Raw genomic sequence first — 18,852 nt, forward strand, 5'->3', positions numbered from 1 at the left:
TTTACTAGAAATTTCTACTGCCTATGGAGCAAAATGTTCAAGCTTCTATAAACTATAATCACAGCCATGACCAAAGAATGATGCTCCCAGAAGCCCATTGGTTTATGAACCCTGTGGTCACTGTACCCTTTTTAGAACTGTATTTTTGCTCATAGGAAGTTGGAGCTATCAACAGTACTGTCTTTGAAGATGTGAAAGAGCAATCACCGTTCTTTGGTTCTATATGTCAAGGTGTACTCAATTTATTTCTAGACTCACATGACATGATAGAGGTGCTATGTCTTTATATGGACCCCTATTTCCCACTACCACCCCCCTCACCATCATCATCATTATCATCACATTTTGTTTCAGGTCATTTTTGAGATCTGAATGCAGTAGGAACTCAATTTGTAAAGGGCAGATAGATACAGGAAAGGGGGAAGTGAGGCTTGCCCTACAGAGTACAGCCTTTTGAGTAATATGATCAGACCATTAAATCACATCATCAACAAGGAGTAGTGGAATTCAGCACTTCAAAGGCACTTCTGGATGGTAGTTGGATTGGTAGCCTGTTATCCCTGATACCTTGAACAATTGATAATGTTATTCCAATTGGCCAAATGTTGTTTGGATCTCAGTAAGATATATTTTAAAAGAACACTTTATTCTCTTCACCCTCACTTTTGTTGAACTTTGACTAAAAATTAACTAGACAAGGAATAGTCACAGATTGGCATTGAAAGATGGATATTAGAACTCCGAAAAGCCCTTTCTTGATTGGGCTGGAGAGAGCTCATGTGCTCTGAGTTTGTTAGACATGCTATAGTTTAAGAAGTTACATAAGATGATAAACAAAGTCAGGGTAACATAATATAGTGAAATAAAGCAGAATAAGTCACTCCTACAATGTTAGGATTTATCAGTGAGTCATGATTTAAAAAAAAAAAACTACTTTAAAAAATATTTAACAAGAAGAACTGTTCTTCCATCAGGATTTTGTCCTGGGTTGAACCTTCAAAACCTCCATCTGTGGGGCTATTGTTTTTTTCCCTCCAATACAATTTGCTGTGGTCAGGACATAGAAAAGTTAACTCAAAGGCAGATTTCTTAATAGAATGACATTTGGACAACTATTTTACTTACTGATCCAGTGCAGTTTAGAAGCAAAGCTGAAATAAGCCTTCTCGTTGGGGGGGAAACAAGATGGCATTCTGCTGAATACTGGAATTTTATCACGTTGAGGGGGGAAATCTGCTTGAGAGACCTAAGAATATAAAAGCATTTGAGATCTCAGAAGGAGTTTAAATCAATGTATTACCACAGTTGCTGAGCAGATGAAAGAGCCTGCTGTCTCAATTGCCAGGAATCTACTTAGAAACTCTCCCTTTGATTTCTTCAGGTCGTCTGCTACATTACTGCTAAATGCTATATAGAGGGACATCATGACTTTGATGTTGCACAGCTCCAACAAATAGAAACTAATATGTTAGAACAACGAAGATATGATTTTATGTGAATATACAAATACATCTCAATCCAGCTCTCTATATACTGTGTATCTCTAGGGACTTTCTTTTTACTTATATTTTCATAAAATTTAAATTTGGTGTTTTTATTCATGAATTATAGTAAGCAATGCCATGTTTATGTAGTACCAGAAGCTCACAGAGGGATATCATTATTCATATTATTATTTCAACAATATGTATCATTCACCATTTTTAAAACGATGTTTGTCAGTACTGGTCAGACCTTAATTCTGGGTGAGGAATTATTAATTGCTTACCACTGGAAAATATGATGTTACTGATCAGTGTATTGGGACAGTTGGAATTGAATATTGTACTTTCTTTCAATATGATTGACTTTCAGTAGTAGGCATTCAAGTGGGTCATACAAATACTGAGATTTTTTTAAAAGATAAATATTTGTAGGTTTATGTCATTATTGATCAATACATTTGGAATCATTTTGCAATAAAACACTTCTGATGAAAGGTATTAATAAATTTTTTACATATGCAAGACATTTATCACATTAAAGACTGCTATTTTCCTGAATAAGAATCCACAAAACTTTCTGCAGAAATCAGGCATTCCACTGTTGAACCTGGCCCTTACTAATCTTGACTTTGGATTGGTATTCAGTGTATAGCTTGGGTCTCATCACTTACCAACAGGATATCATGCTTCCCAGTTTTCCTAGCTACTTTTCTATTGCAGTGATAAGACACTATGACTGAAGTAACCTATAGAAACAAGAGTTTATTTAGAGGTTAGAGTTTCAGAGGATTAGAGTCTAGGATCATCTTGGAGGTAGGGCATTGCAGCAGGCAGGTGGGCATGGTGCTGGTCCAATAACTGAGAACGTCCAACTTATGACACTAACACCTGGCTCAAACACCATATTCTCACCTCCTCAATGCCTAGATGGACATGTACATATTAACACTGAGACAATGCACATAATTAAATGCCTTTTAGATTTTGTTTTGAAAAATTATTAATTGGTACTTTTCATTGATATTTTATCAGTGAACATGGGATGATATTGGAATCCTTGGTATCTATGTAGTGGTTTGTATTACTGTAGATGGAAATGTGAGGACCATTGTAGAATTTGCATTCATATTTGAATATACTTACTCTCTAATATTCATTTTATTCCTGAGCTGATAGGAACTTTGAGAGTACTTGAGATTTGAATTGTAAATGTGTATCTTACTAGTATGATTCCTGAAGGTATGGATTTAAAAGAACTGGATGGTAGCTTTTCTGCCTATGTGAGAAGAAATAAGAGGAGGTTAATTATGATCTTAGGCTTATCTTCTGAGTTATATCCAATAGGTTAAGATGTTCATTTTAGAACTTTAGCACATCTCAAACTCTCATTCGAAAAATATGTTGCTATCTTTAAGCAACCCACGCGTGTGTCAGGATGTTCTGCTTTTACAGTTTTTCTTGTCCAAATTACTTACCTGGGACCACACTTTAGAATTAGATTTGATAGCCTCTTAATAAATTGTCCTGAGTATTTCTAAAAAAAAAAAACAAAATGGGGTTTTTAGAATAAGCAAAACAATTTTCATTTGACCGTAGCTAGGTGCTTTAAATTCTTCATTGCTGAAGTTGCACAAAGACAATCTCATGCCAATCTGTCAGTCTAACCTTCATTTTCCACACACAACAATAAAAGCCAAGTAAACATTCACAGAAATAAGGGCTCATCTACTTGATTCAAGATGGAAAAGGAAGGAGAGACTGAGACAAAGTGATAACCCAGTTAACACAGCCCACAGTAAGAACTGGGTCTTACACATGAACAGACTGACCAAGCCCAGAGCTTTTATTTGTTTATTAATTTTTTCACTCAATGAAAATAAAAATAACGGCCACAACTTTCTTCTATGACATTAAACCAAATATTTTTAATTTCAGAAATGTATCCAGTCTAATCCATGCCTAATTTGCTAGGCAGTAGCTATTGCTTTAAACACTTCAGCATATTGCCTTTACTATGTGCAAAATATTTAATCTGTGAAGAAAATTAATAACAAATATACATCTAAAAATTCATTTAGACTCGAGTAGTCTACTTTGCTTTTATATATTGCTATTTTGTTTGGTTGTGTTTGTGTTTGTCTTAAGAGAGGGTTTTCATAAGCCAGATTGGTCTTTATGTGTCAGAGACTGGCCTTGAACTAAAGATTATTTTGTGTCCACCTCACGGGTGTTAGAATTATAGATACGTGTCACCATGCCTGGCTTCTGTGTCATATGTTCTTCACCATTTAATTTAATATGCCATAAAAAGTAGATTTGACTTTAAGAAATGATACTTCAAACCCAATCTCTTTCCAGTTTTAAGAAAAGACCATTGCCTTATCTACCTAAATGGGATTTATTCTGACTACTGAAAGAAATGGAGCATAGAAAGGATCTTTTTAAAGACATATCTCCACCAATGTATAATTCACTATTAATTTAATTTCACATAATGAGAAATTATAGGAAAGGAATAGCCCCCCAAACACTCTGTCCCTTCCCAGGTATTTGTACAGCACCTCTGCACATGAGCCTTTGATAAAATGTGCCTTCACTCAGAGAAAAAATCTAGGGCATCATGTCAGACCCCCAGAGGAGGCTGCTGATGCAGAAAAAGCTTTATGACATACCTCAAGCCACATTATACAGGCAGCTACCACCTGCGTGCTAGGTGCCCACATGGGCCTGGTCTTACGGAAGAACTTACAGTCCCTATTTAAAATAGCTCACTATAGGGACACGAGTGCATATAAAAGTAATTGATGATGGCAATGATCTTCATAACAGCACCTGACACCCTGCTGTGAAGAAAGATACACCAGCCTTTCCCATGAAGAAGCTACCAATTATACCAGCCAAACATGGGAGCAGCTATTAATCAAAGCAGCTAAACAAACAATTAAAACATGTCACATAAAATACACCCATTTAGGTACAGCAGCTATACTTTGATGTTTTAATCATCTGCCCTCCATAGAGTATAGAGCTGAGACACAGGCACCTCTCTGGGTACTCTCAGTTTCTGAGATCGCATCCATGGATGACACTCAATTTCTAATGATAGACATTAAGACTTATTTTTCTCATATTATTATATAATCTAAAAATTGTTCTAGTGTCTTCAATCACAGTAACTGATAAATAACATTTTATTTTAAGAGGTGTGAGGATGTTTATATGACTAATAGTGAAAAACAGGAAAAATGATCATTAAGAAGATATTTGTTTTGCAGATACCATTTTAGATTTAGATAATATTAACCTTTACCAGTGCTCAAAACTACCCCAACTGTGGTTCAACAACATCTGAGAAAATTGTTACCAATGCCCTCACTTCAGTATTTTACTGGAGACCTATATACTCTTTGTCAAATAAGATCTCAAGTTGTGCTTCTGTATATTAAGTTTTTGTCTAATATACCAGAATTTCTTTCAGGCAAAGGCGATGCCTACCACTAGCTAAAGCTAAAACCTAGATATTTTAAAGAAAATATCAATGTGCAAAATTCCTCTTATCAGAAAATTTCTCAAGAAAAAAAAAAGAATGTTCAGACTTACTGGTCAGTAGAAATGAAATAGATCCCTTAGAAAATCTGGATGCATAGTGTGAACATTGCTATATAAGTGTGTGTGTGTGTGTGTGTGTGTGTGTGTGTGTGTGTGTGTGTGTGTGTACAGGTGGTCCCTTACAGCATCTAAATCTGCCTGCAGACTCCAGTGTTGTCTCTGTCATTTACCATGCTATCCATTTGTACTTGCTGGAGTGTAGTCTCTTTCCCTTCTTCAGATTACAATCCTTGGTGCAGCTCTCAACTGTGCAGAACATTACCATCCTAGAGTATAAAGCACAGGGCTCCACCATGTTCTTTAATACTTCAAAGATCCCAAGTCTATACTGTGATTATTCACATCATAGCTGAGTCTACTGAATATATGATTAAGAGATTCAATAGCTTTTGTAATTTCTCATCAATAGAAAAATCAAGAATGACTACAATTAAATTTTCCTGTTCATTTTTCTCAAATAGCTCTAGATATATTTTAGCAATAAAGTTATAAGAATTCCACAGAGTACATGATGTGACATGACTTATTTTTATTTATTTTTATCATTTTTTCAAAAAAAAAATTTAGTTGAATTCCAGCCACTATACCCACTCCTGATTCCCCTCCTTTAATTCCTCATCCCATTGCTCTTCCCCCTTGCCTCCAAGAGGGTTCTCTACCCCACCAGAACTCTGCATTCCCAGGGGCCTCACGTCTCTAAGATTAAACACATCTTCTCCCACTGAGGCCAGACCAGGCAGGCCTCTGCTATATATGTGCCAGGAACCTTGGACCTGCCTGTGCATATCCTGGTTGGTGGATCAGTCTCTGGGAGCTTCCTAGGGTCTGTATCCATTCTTCTGTTGTGGAACATCTAGTTCATTTCCAGCTTCTGGCTATTACAAATAAAGCCACTATGAACATGATGGAGAATATGTCCTTGTGATATGGTGGGGCATCTTTTTGCTGTATGCCCAATATAGTATAGCTGGCTCTTCATGTATAATTAGTTCCAATTTTTGGACAAACTGCCAGATTGATTTCCAGAGTGGTTGTACCAATTTGCAATCCCACCAGCATGAGAAGGGTGTTCCTTTTTCTCCACATTCTTGCCCGGCATGTGTTGTCAATTGAGTTTTCAATCTTAGCCATTCTGGCTGGTGTAAGGTGGAATCTCAGGGTCATTTTTATTTGCACTTCTTTGATGACTAAGGATTTTGAACATTTCTTTCAGTGCTTCTTGTCCATTCAAGATTCTTCTGTTGATAATTCTCTGTTTGGCTCTGCACTGCATTTTTAAATTGGGTTATTTGATTTTTTTTGGAGGTTAATTTCTTGTGTTCTTTATATATTTTAGATATTAGTCCTATGTCAGATATAAGGTTAGTGAAGACTTTTTTTCCAAATCGGTAGGTTGCCAATTTGTCCTATCTAAAGTGTCTTTTGCCTTAGAGAAGCTTTTCAGTTTCATGAGGCCTCATTTATCAACTGATCTTAGAACCTGAACCATTGGTGTTCTGTTCAGGAAATTTTCTCGTGCACAAATGAGTTCAAGGCTCTTTCCTACTTTCTCTTCTTTTGTTTTTTTTTTTTTCCTTTTTTATTGGATATTTTATTTATTTACATTTCAGATGTCATACTCTTTACCCATTGCCCCCCCCAAGAAACTCCCTAATCTATCCCCCTCCTCCTTTTTTGCTTTTATGCCATTTTAATTACATGCAAGTATTAAGGTTAGTTCTAAGTTGACTATTGGCATCTATTGTATTGCTAGTTCCCACTTTCTCTTCTATTAGAATCAGTGTATCTAGTGTTGCATTGAGTAGTAATATTTGATATTTTTTAATTTCTTCATTTTCTATTGTTATATCTCCCTTTTCATTTCTGATTTTGGATTCTGTTTCTGTGTCCTTTAGTTGATTTGCCTAAGGGATTATTTATCATGTTGATTTTCTCAAAGAACAAGCTTTTGATTTTGTTGATTCTTTGTATCATTCTCTTGGTTTCTAACTGATTGATTTCATCCCTGAGTTTGACTATTTCTTGCCCTCTACTCTTCTTGGGTGTGTTTGTTTCTTTCAATTCTAGAGCTTTCAGGTGTTGTTAAGTTGCTTGAATGAGATCTCTCCAATTTTTTTATGAAGGCATTTACTGGTATGATTTTTTTCTTAACACTGCTTTTGTTGTTTCCCATAAGTTTGGGTATGATGTGTCTTCATTTTCATTCAATTCTATAAAGTCTTCGATTTCTTTCTTATTTCTTCCCTGACTAAGTTAGTAGTGAGCAGAAAGCTGTTCAGTTCCTATGAGTATGTGGGTTCTCTGTTGTTTTTGCTGTTATTGAAGTCTAACCTTCGTCCGTGTTGAGATGATGAAATGATGGGAATATTTCAGTCTTCTTGTATCTGTTGAGGTTTGTTTCATGTTCAGTTATATGGTCAGTTTTGAAGAAAGTTTCCTAGAGGTGCTGAGAAGAAGGTATATTCTCTTGTTTGGGGTGAAATATTCTATAGATATCTGTTAAAACCATTTGGTTCATAACTTCAGTTCGCGGCACTGTATTTCTGTTTAGTTTCTGTTTCAATGACCTGTCCATTGGTGAGAGTGGGGTGTTCATTTCCCACTTTATTCCCATTCTGTGAGGTTCAATGTGTTTTGAGCTTACTTTCTTTTACAAATCTGGGTGCCCTTGCATTTGGGACACAGATGTTCAAAATCGAGACTTCTCTTGGTTAATTTTTTCCTTTGATTAATATTAAATGTACTTCCCTATCTCATTTGATAACTTTTGGTGAAAAGCCAATTTTCTAGATATTAGAATGGCAACTTCAGCTTGTTTCTTGGGACCATTTTCTTGAAAAACTTTTTCCCCAGCCTTTTACTCTGAGGTAATGTCTGTCTTTGTCACTGAGGTGTGTTTCTTGTATGCACCAAAATGCATGATCCAATTTACAAATCCAGTCTGTTAGCCTGTTCTTTTTATTGGGAAATTGAGTCCATTGATATTGAGAGATATTAAAGACAGATGACTACTATTTCCTGTTACTTTGTTGTTGGAGGTTGTATTATGTATGATTCCCTTTTGAGGGAGTTGTTCTAAAATGTTTAATATTTTGTTTCCTTGGGTGTAGTTATTCTCCTTGTGTTGGCGATTTCCTTCTTGTATCCTTTGTATGGCTGGATTAAAATAGCTATTGTTTAAATTTGGTTTGGTCATGAAATATCTTGGTCTCTCCATCTATGGTGATTGAGAGTTTTACTGGGTATAGTATCCTGGGCTGGCATTTGTGTTCTCTTGGGATCTGGATGATATCTTTACAGTATCTTCTGGCTTTTAGAATCTCTGTTGAGAAGTCTAGTGTAATTCTGATAGGTCTGTCTTTATATGTTACTTGGACTTTGTCCCTTAAAGCTTTTAATATTCTGTTTTTGTTCTGTGTATTTAGTGTTTTGATTATTATGAGATGAGAGGATTTTCTTTTCTGGTCCAGTGTATTTAATGTCCTGTATGCTTCTTGTATATTTATGGCCATCTCTAATTTTAGGTGAGGAATGTTTTCTTCTGTGATTTTGTTGAAGATGTTTTCTGGTCCTTTGAGCTGGGATTCTTCACCTTTTACTTTTCCTATTAGTCTTAAGTTTGATCTTTAGTGTTCTGAGTTTTCTGGATATTTTGGGTTAGGAGCTTTGTACATTTTGCATTTTCTTTGACCTATGTTTCAATATCTTCTATGGTATCTCCTATGCCTGAGATTCTCTATTCTATCTCATATATTCTGTTAGGGATGCTTCATCTGTAGCTCCTGATCTCTTTCCTAAGTTTTCCATTCAAGGGTTGGCCTCCATTGGAGTTTCTTTATTGTTTCTATTTACATTTTTAGTTCTTGGACAATTTTTCTCAATTCCTTCACCTGCTTGATTGATTTTCCTGAAATTCTTTAAGGGATTTATTTGTGTTTTCTTTAAGGGTATCTACCTGTTTACCTCTGTTTTCTCGTATTTCTTTAAGGGAGCTCTTTATATCCTCCTTAAAGGCCTCTATCATCTTTACGAGATTCGATTTTAGGTCATTATTTGGGTCATTTCATTATGTTAGGGTATTCAGGGCTTGCTATGGTGGGATAACTGATTTCTGATGGTGCCAAATTGCATTGTGTTCTGTCACTTATGATCTTGTGCTTGCCACTGGCCATCTGGCTATCTCTGGTGTTAACTGACCTGGGTGTCTCTGACTGGAGCTGGCCTCCTTGGAAACAGGCAGTGCTATCTTTAGTTATGGTGGACCTTCTGTGTCACTTATTACTGTGAACCTCCTGGGAGGCAGACAGGCTGTAGAGTGTGGAAGGGTATCAGGCCTGATAGTTTGTCCTAGGTGGAGAAGAAGACTGGAAGGAAGGTGAAGGTTGGTATGGTGGGTAGGTCCCATGTCAGCTGGGCTCTGTATTTGGGCGAATTCTTACCTGTGTCTTTCGTTACTGCAGTGACATGATTTAATTTTTTTAAAAAAAGGTTTATTCTGTGTATGTTCTGAGACTATAGTAAAAGCATATACTATAAAATAGAATATTAGCACACCAAAATAGAGTAAAGAAAAAACTGGTTGCTTTCTACAATTAAAAAAAAAAAAAAATCACACAAAATCCCATGGAGGAAACTATGATATTCTCAAATTTTTTTCTTAAAAAAAAAATCTTCATCAACACTGAGAAAGCTTAATGCTCTGCCTGAAAAGTAGATTGTTAAATTTTCCTCTACATTATAGCAACAAACCACATTTCAATATTTGAAATTGGGAACTTTTATTTCTGCTTTATTGAGAGCTTGATTTGTCATTGTTTTCTTTCTTACTCTGCAATCTAGAAGACAAATAAAAGTATTGATTATTTTTCACCCACAAGCATGGATTTTCATTTGAAAGTAGCCATATTGGGTTTGAAGATCAAATGTTTCTATCATGATTGTCTGGTTCTTGAAACAGTTGAAGGAATCATGATTATTCTAACTTTAAAATGGCTTCTTCTCTGTGTTTATGTCTACCCCACAGTTATTTTTCTACACGAGTCCCATGCAACCATGTGTCTTAGGTGGTCATGGGTCCTATGTAGTCGTCAGTTCTATGTTAGAATGAATGTTGCATGGTCAGGAGTCCTCATATTGAGTGCCTTATGTTCATGAGTTCTGAATCCCAAACTCCCAAGTGTGCCCTGCAGTCTATAATTAAACCTTTTCTAAGATCTGGTTTTCTTATCCGCCCAAAGATGGTTAAAAAATGAGTCTGACTCTTAGTGTTATGTTGAGAGCTAAATGAGATAATTAAAAGCTGTTGACCAGAAAGCCAGACCCATTTTAACTCCTTTCATGTTAAAGTGGGTTTGTCTCATTTCCCTGCCATTCCTGCTATCTTAATCAAGTTTCAACATTTATAAGTCATTCTGTCCTATTGAGAAATATAAAATGACTACATCCTCATAAAACATAGCTTAAAAAATAAAATGCAGAGCAATGAAAACAATATTTCCTAGGTCTCTTTTGCCCTAACAGAAGCTAAATGTCCTATAAGCACAGTTCACCCCTATACCTTCAGTTCTCACTCTTCATCCATTCTCTGGCCACCAAAAAGAAGTAGATCCTGGGCCTGAGGCAGAGCCTTTTTTTCCATGAATACAAGTATCTATATGTTAGATCTAGGGATCACTCATCAGCTTTGAGTTTCCTGATAATTTTCTATAATACTTGACTTAAGCCCTGGACAACTTTCTGCTTAGTGGCTTTCATAACCTATTTCCCTCTCCTTCCTTTTAAGCATTGTAATATCCAGAAGCACCCACCACTTGGCTACCTATCACACAGGTATCATGGATGTACTGGACTCTTAACTAAGAATATGTAGGTGGATACTCTCTTTGTTCTGTCCTGTCTTTATTTCCCTGCCTTGCCTTGCCTTGTTCTCTCTTCCTCTCCCCCAACTACTGTATGGTCTTTCTTTCCTACTTTTTCTCTTCTTCCCTCCTCTTCATTCCACATTCTGCATCATCTTATATTTTAATTATTTCTCTCAACTTATAATATTCCTAGTTACCAAGTAGTACTGGAATATATATTATAATAAAGTTTATTTATTTAATGGCCTAGAAGGATTTTGGAGGTCGTGAAATAGATTCTTATTAATTTACCCATTTGGATGAATTTTCATTCAAATTTACCTAATGCCTTTCTGTCAGCTACCATTGCCAGCACCTTAATATCTATGCCCCTTTCTTTGTATTATAGATTCTCCATAAACTATTTAAATATATCAGAGACAGAAAATATAGTCAAAATATTTACAGTTGTCCCTGGCACTGATAGACTGGTTTTCTCCAAGTGAAAAGAACTGGACAACAATTCACAGTACTTATACTGTCTTGGGTATAGTTAATCATCTGGAGTTGATTTAAAGTCTACTAAATAATGAGCAAACACTTCCAATTTTATATGTACAGCTTGAATATCTCCAGATGTGGTTATCTGGACCATTGGGTCCCATACATATTGGTCAGCCATTGTAGGAATTCAACATCTGGAAAAAAAAAATAAAAGGGAATTGGGCCTTTCTTAGTTTTATTTATTTGATTGCTTTACTGGGTGCATTTGGATACAGATTAGTAAGGTAGTTTATTTCCATGTTGAACATTCTGAAATTGGAATGATACTGAAATATCTGGTAAATGAGTTCTGTTAGAATCTGTAACTGGCTTTCAGGCTTCTATATGTGGTATCAAATTGAAGAAATAACTAGAAATTATGCCTGCCACCATGTGCATGTATAATTTATAAATAAATAAATAAATGTAATAAAAAATTTTTAAAAACCTTAACCACAATCACAAAATTCATAACATGTTTTTATTTAGAAAGATCATATATTCTCTGATCCAATCTTCTTTAACCCTAAAATGACATACTTGAGTTTTGTTTGTTTGTTTGTTTCTTTCTTTTGTTTTGTTTTTTGAGACAGGGTTTCTCTGTGTATCCCTGGCTGTCCTGGAAGTCACTCTGTAGACCAGGCTGGCCTCAAACTCAGAAATCTGCCTGCCTCTGCCTCTACCTCCTAAGGGCTGGGATTAAATGTGTGCACCACCACTGCCCAGCCATTCTTGTGTTTTATAACATCCAGTCACTTAAATGTTTTCTTAAGAATAAGTCATTTGACTCATTGAGCACAGACTAAGTGACAAATTCTGTGGTGATTGATAGAAATAATATAGTGATCAAAATAAATACCATTTTTCTTTACTAAATTTCCATGAAACTAAGGACTGAGCTGCCAAGCGTATAATCATACATTAATGTAAATCAGAGATAACTATATGTAAAGGGAGGCCTGGCCTGCTCTGGGATACTGGGACCTTTTTAAAAAGGTTATAGTCAAGAGATTGAGGACTAGTTGGTTGTTACTTGGATGCAGACAAGAAAAGACTAAAGACATCTTTAAAAAAAAAATTAGCAGTGTGCCTGCCCCACATCCAGCAAACGATAGCTATGAATTTAGCCCAACACTGGCATAAAACATTAGGAGAATATTTCTGTACCCAATTTTTGTTTCTGTTTTGGTAATTCAACATACATTTCTCAAGCATCAACTCGTAGATGAAAGCTGTTCATTGGCTGGACACAGCAATACAATGGCAGTTTCACCACTTCTAGACTTGAGAACAACTCTTTGGCAGTAATGTCAAGAGAGGAAAAAAAGCTGAGGTGTCTGTGTTATGCCAAAATTCAACCACAGGAGTCAGTGTTTAACAATGGTATGGAAATTTATGTGGCATGCACCTGCACATGTTTACAGTATGCAGCTTCCTGTGTTTTGCCATGTGTATACATTTCTGTGAGAATGTCAATATGTCAAATTGAAGGAAGCCTTCACCACCTCCATAGGTTTCTTCAGATATCTTGGGTCTGTCCACGGTTACCTTCCATTCCTATCCTCTACCACCTATTGCTCTGTTTTGCTTACAACCTATCTGGCGCATAAACATTTGTTAAATGACTGAAGGTTTAATCTGTCAGGAGAGATTGCTTTTGGTCTGACGTTCTCCAATTTTATTTTCCCTAGGTATGCAGCGCTATTCAGAATCAGGACTTCACTGTGATTGAAGATTACTGCACTGGCCTCAAAGCCCTGCTTTATCTGAAGAGCACTGAAGAGTTAGGAGACTGGGATGGGCAGAGTCCGCCCGTTATGAGTCATCAGAAGGGGAAACCAGTTCCACGAATTGCTGAGCTCATGGGACAGGTATGTGCTAGTTTCCCCTGTGTCAGCCACGGAGAATTCTGCTTGCATTCATTTTTTTCAGGTCATTTACTTTTCTACACCCCCTTGAAGGTACCAAAGGCAAGGCCTGTTTGATGTTGATTTTTTTTTACAGTAGAATCATCCTGAAACAAGCTTGATTACAGCTATACTATAGGTCTCTCAGTTACTGTCTGATAAAACACAAGGTCACATAAAAGAAAAAGATTGAAGTTGGCAATGTGAAGTACCTCCGAGTTATTGCTGGCTGTGCTGATGACTAGCATTCTTTCTATGAGAATCTAGGGATTTCTTTATTCTTTAACAAGCTCTAGAGATTATAGCATTACCTTTCTATTTTCAAGACAATCAAACCACTGGAGTCCTGAATAATATGATGCCATTTTTAAAATTAAAATCTAATCAGTATCTTTTGTAACTGCCTCTGCCATGTGGTTAAACCTGGGCTCCAAAGGTTGCAGCCCTACTTTCTCTCTAACTGCTATTTTCTGAGAAATATACACTACATTTACATTTTGTATAATACAGTGATTTCAGCAACTCTTTTCTAAAACAACCTTCAGCATTTCGCCTTTGTGTTTCCTTTGTATTATTCTAAATAGACAACCATTGTCAGAAGATATTTCTTGAGTCCTGAACGAGGGGAGAAAAAAATTATAATTCTTAGTCTTTTCAGCTTGTCACTACATCAATAATTAACTTTAAAAAAGAGAGGGAGGCGGTATGAAAAGATTCTTTAAGGAAGCATTTAATAATTCACATGAGTTTTAAGTTGAAACAGGTCACATGAAAAAGAATGGAAAACAAAAACCCTGGGTGTGCCGCTTTAGATGACAGTGAGAGGTTGGACAAAACCGAGGGATGCAACACATAAGTGGACAGTGTTTGCGGGAGATATCACTGTTCTTAGCCTAACAGATAGCCAAGAATAAAGACTTCTTGGAGAATAATATGTGTGATTGCAAGTTCTGTAATAAGAAAGCGGGAAAGAAATAAAATGTACAAAATGGGTTCCAGGAAAATATCATGATGAATGACTCCATGAGTGGCAATCAAACAGAAAGGCTGTGACATTAATATTTATAATATTGTAATTAGGAGACAGAGCCTAAGCAGCATTATTAGTGTAACTAATCATATTATCATAGACTGAGCCTTCAGTATTCAGAGAGTGTTCTTGCCTTTATCAATGATCAGCAATACACTAAGGTTGTTTATAACTAAAAAAAAAATCATAGATGACAGTACACACATTTAATGTAAAAATGTCTCAAGGAAGTTGTTTCTGACATGATACTTTATAACCGTCTATAAAGTCAGATATGTGACATGTGAGCTGAAATGTAAGTAGCTGCTCCGTGCTGTGGCGTTTTTGTCTTTTGAAGGGTATCCACCTTCATTTCTTCATTTCCATATTCAAAGGAATGATGGATCAGGAAGAGGACATCTGTGTTCGTGACATAACTGGAAATTAATTCTCTCATAGTCTAGATTTGGACTTTTATGTTGGTAAGCCTGGCCTTCAACAAAATCATCAGTATAATTTTCAACATTACCAATTATTTTAAAAAAAATAAAGATTGCTGAATCATTTCTTAATGATAAAACAAGAAACAAGCAGATGGTCTGGTAATGCACCCTGGGTTCTCTGGTACAAGCAGGTATGACTTAAACAACAGGAGACGTTCCCTTTGGGGTAACATCCTGCCTAGAGAGTCTAAGTACTCTAGATTCACATTTCAGGTGTCTTCCTGTCTATTTCTCCTTGGGGTGTGTGTGTGTGTGTAACTTATTAGCATATTGTAACCTGCTATCTATGACACCTTACCTTATGGTACTTTCATTCCATAGGGAAGATGTAGGTATGTCTCAAAAAATCCTGTATGAATTAGCTAGGTCTCATTTGAAGAGTTTAACTGCTATTCTTGTTAAGCTTTCTTTTTCATAAATCATGCAATCTTAGAGTAGAAATTGAGAAAAAATACAACAATTATAAGTCAGATTTGGAGGGGAAAGGAAGAAAGAAAGAGAGAGAAAGAGAGAGAGAGAGAGAGAGAGAGAGAGAGAGAGAGAGAGAGAGAGAGAGAGAAACTATGAGGCATTAGCTAGTGAAATAACTGGACTGAGTCAGATATGCTACTTTCAAGGGATTAATAAACTTAATGTTAGTATTTGGCCTTTAAAAGCATGGGAACTATTAAGAATAAAATTATTTGGGAAACATGAAAGATATTGGATTATCTAATATTTGAGGCTCAAATATTATCAAAACATGAAAGATATTGGATTATCTAATATTTGAGGCTCAAAGTTTGTGATCAGAAAAGCACTCAAATAAATTTCCTTCTTGTTCACTATTGGAGAGGAAAACAGAACTGTTGAGCAAGACCCAGTGTGCCATGGAAAGAAAACAGTTGCAGGCCAGGCCTTCTGCAGAGTAGGGTCTCTGTGCATTCTCACATGTTGATCCCTGACTCCAGAGAAGCTTTCCAATTCAACAAGGAAAACTTCTCATGTATTACCATCTCACATTAAGTTATCTCTTGTACAACAGGACCAGTCACTCCTTTTTACTCCCTAGAAGCTGAGTCCCAACAGGTATCACAAAACTATGCAAAGCTCTTAACTGTGCTACACAGGCCCTGATCATATGGTCATACCCATCCTTACATCCCTGTCATACCCATCCTTACACCCCTGTCATACCCATCCTCACATCTCTGTCATACCCATCCTTATATCCCTGTCATATCCATCCTTACATCCCTGTCATACCCATCCTTACATCTCTGTCATACCCATCCTCACATCTCTGTCATACCCATCCTCACATCTCTGTCATACCCATCCTCACATCCCTGTCATACCCATCCTCACATCTCTGTCATACCCATCCTCACATCTCTGTCATACCCATCCTTACATCTCTGTCATACCCATCCTTACATCCCTGTCATACCCATCCTCACATCTCTGTCATACCCATCCTTACATCTCTGTCATACCCATCCTCACATCTCTGTCATACCCATCCTTACATCTCTGTCATACCCATTCTTACATCTCTGCCATACCCATCCTCACATCTCTGTCATACCCATCCTCACATCTCTGTCATACCCATCCTCACATCTCTGTCATACCCATCCTTACATCTTTGTCATACCCATCCTCACATCTCTGTCATACCCATCATTACATCTCTGCCATACCCATTCTTACATCCCTGTCATACCCATCCTTACATCTCTGTCATACCCATCCTTACATCTCTGTCATACCCATTTTTACATCTCTGTCATACCCATCCTTACATCTCTGTCATACCCATCCTTACATCCCTGTCATACCCATCCTCACATCTCTGTCATACCCATCCTTACATCTCTGTCATACCCATCCTTACATCTCTGTCATACCCATTCTTACATCTCTGCCATACCCATTCTTACATCCCTATCGTATCTATCCTTACATCCTAGCACAGATTTGATGAGTGTTGGTTCAGCATCTGGGCAGGTTTGAGAATGCAGTGTGGAGCCATAAGGTAGAACTGGTAGTCACCATGTTCATCAGGCAATACCTCTATCTATTTCATTATAAATGAAGTGTAGGGGAGACAATAACCTTTAATTTTTATGTTTAAAAGTGCAATGCCCACCATGAGCTCCTGTTTTTGGACATTTGGTCCTCAGTTGGTGGTACTTTTAGGAAGGATTGTGGCACATTTAGGATGTGGAGAATATCTAGAATGTGAGTCACTGGGGAGAGGTTTGGAAGCTTAATATTCTAGTCACGTTTCCCACACACTCTCTGCCTCCTCAATGTGGTGGTTTGAATGAGAATGGCCTCCATAAGTCCATATATTAGAATGTTTGGTCCCCAGGCAGTAGAACTGTTTGAAGTATTTAGAAGAATTACAAGAAATAGTCTTATTGAAGTAGGTGCAGCATTATTAGAGAAAGTGTGTCACTGGGGATGAGCTTTTCCATTTCAAAAGCTCATGCCGAGGCCCAGTCTCTTCCTCTGGGCCTACAGATCAGTATGTAGTTCTCAACTACTGCTCCAGCACCATACATCAGCCATGCTACCCGACAGGATTATGAACTAAATCTCTGAAACTGTAAGCCAGCCCTAGTAAAGTGCTTTCCTTTATAAGAGTTTTCATGGCCATTCAGTCTCTTTACAGCAATAGAATAGTGACTAAGACACTGAGTATAAGAACAGTTTGACCAACCGGCCTCCTGCTTCTTCCAATATGCCTTCCCTGATGTGACAGAATATAGTCTTTTAATACAATCAGCAAAAATAAGCTTTTTCCAACTATGTTTCTATTGTCAGAGTATTTCAATTGCAACAATGAAAAAGCAACAAAAACAAACTTGTAAATCTCATTTTATTAGTTTACTTTAGCAAAATGAGGTAGAAAAAAAAGCCAGAAGAAATAATAAAGTAGGTAAGTAAGCAACTCTTAACGTTTTCTTGACTTAGCAAATATGCCACAAATATGATAAGCTTTCTGAGGGCCCAGATCTATTTACCAGTATCTACAACAGTATCTATCATGTAGGATGAAGGGAGAGAGGTTGTCTTAGTTAGGGTTTATATTGCTATAAATAGATGCCATGACCATGGCAACTCTTATAAAAATAATAAAAACAACATTTAATAGGGACTGGTCCACAGGTTCGGAGGTTTGGTGGGAAGTATGGCTACACACAGACAGACATGATGCTGGAGAAGGAGCTGAGGACTCTACATCTAGATACACTTTCTATTAGTGCTAATCCCTATCAGCATACGGGGACCATATTTATTCAAATCACCACAGAGGTTTAATTGCTGAGTGAATACAATGATTATTCACTTATTTTAAAATATACCCTGAGTTTCCTTTTCTTTCTAAAGCCATTTAAGGATTTCCTTCTCATTGGGAAATTCCAATCCCTTCTTCCAGAGACTTTTGTTCACACAATAAGAGAGTATAGTGTATCATCTAGTTCCATGCCTCCTTGTCTGTTGCTACAACTTATGATAAGCATTTTGAGACTCTATGCCAGGTCTGCTTTATTCGTGGGTTTCCATGCACCTAGAGCAATTCTACATGTTTGCAGAATTAAACTATACAAACTATCTGTGTTATTCTTCTTTAGAAGAAAAAAGAGAAAGCAAATTTGTAATTAAAATTCAAGCTTGGCTTTTTCAGGAATAGCAGGCATTTATAAGGAAATAGTAAACGTGCCAAATTACTTTCAGCAGGTATTAAAGCATGATGAAATACATATCAGCGATATTAATAAGTGAACCTAATCTATGCTCATTAAGGAGCTCTCATTAGGATGAGATCAGAAACGCTGCGGTGGAAGCTGTAGAGCAGCAATGAGGACAAGGCTTTGTTTTGAAGGTAGAAACCAAAGATGTATGCACATGGGCACCTGGAACTTTATGTTATCTTTAAAACCAAAATAACACAGTGTCAGACAATTA

At 36.8% G+C, this 18,852-nt stretch overlaps 1 protein-coding gene across 3 annotated transcripts in view; it reads left to right on the top strand.

Annotated features, from left to right (window-relative positions):
* Positions 1-18,852, top strand: part of Dpyd (dihydropyrimidine dehydrogenase) — an 831,933-nt gene that overhangs the window by 703,482 nt on the left and 109,599 nt on the right. For all 3 annotated transcript variants that reach the window (XM_034501414.2, XM_076933188.1, XM_076933187.1), the window contains one exon: positions 13,168-13,347. In XM_034501414.2, coding sequence (XP_034357305.1) covers positions 13,168-13,347 — 180 coding nt within the window. The remainder of the gene's footprint in view (positions 1-13,167; positions 13,348-18,852) is intronic.

This window comes from Arvicanthis niloticus, chromosome 4 (genome assembly GCF_011762505.2).
Source record: "Arvicanthis niloticus isolate mArvNil1 chromosome 4, mArvNil1.pat.X, whole genome shotgun sequence".
In the NCBI taxonomy this organism is placed as follows: domain Eukaryota; kingdom Metazoa; phylum Chordata; class Mammalia; order Rodentia; family Muridae; genus Arvicanthis; species Arvicanthis niloticus.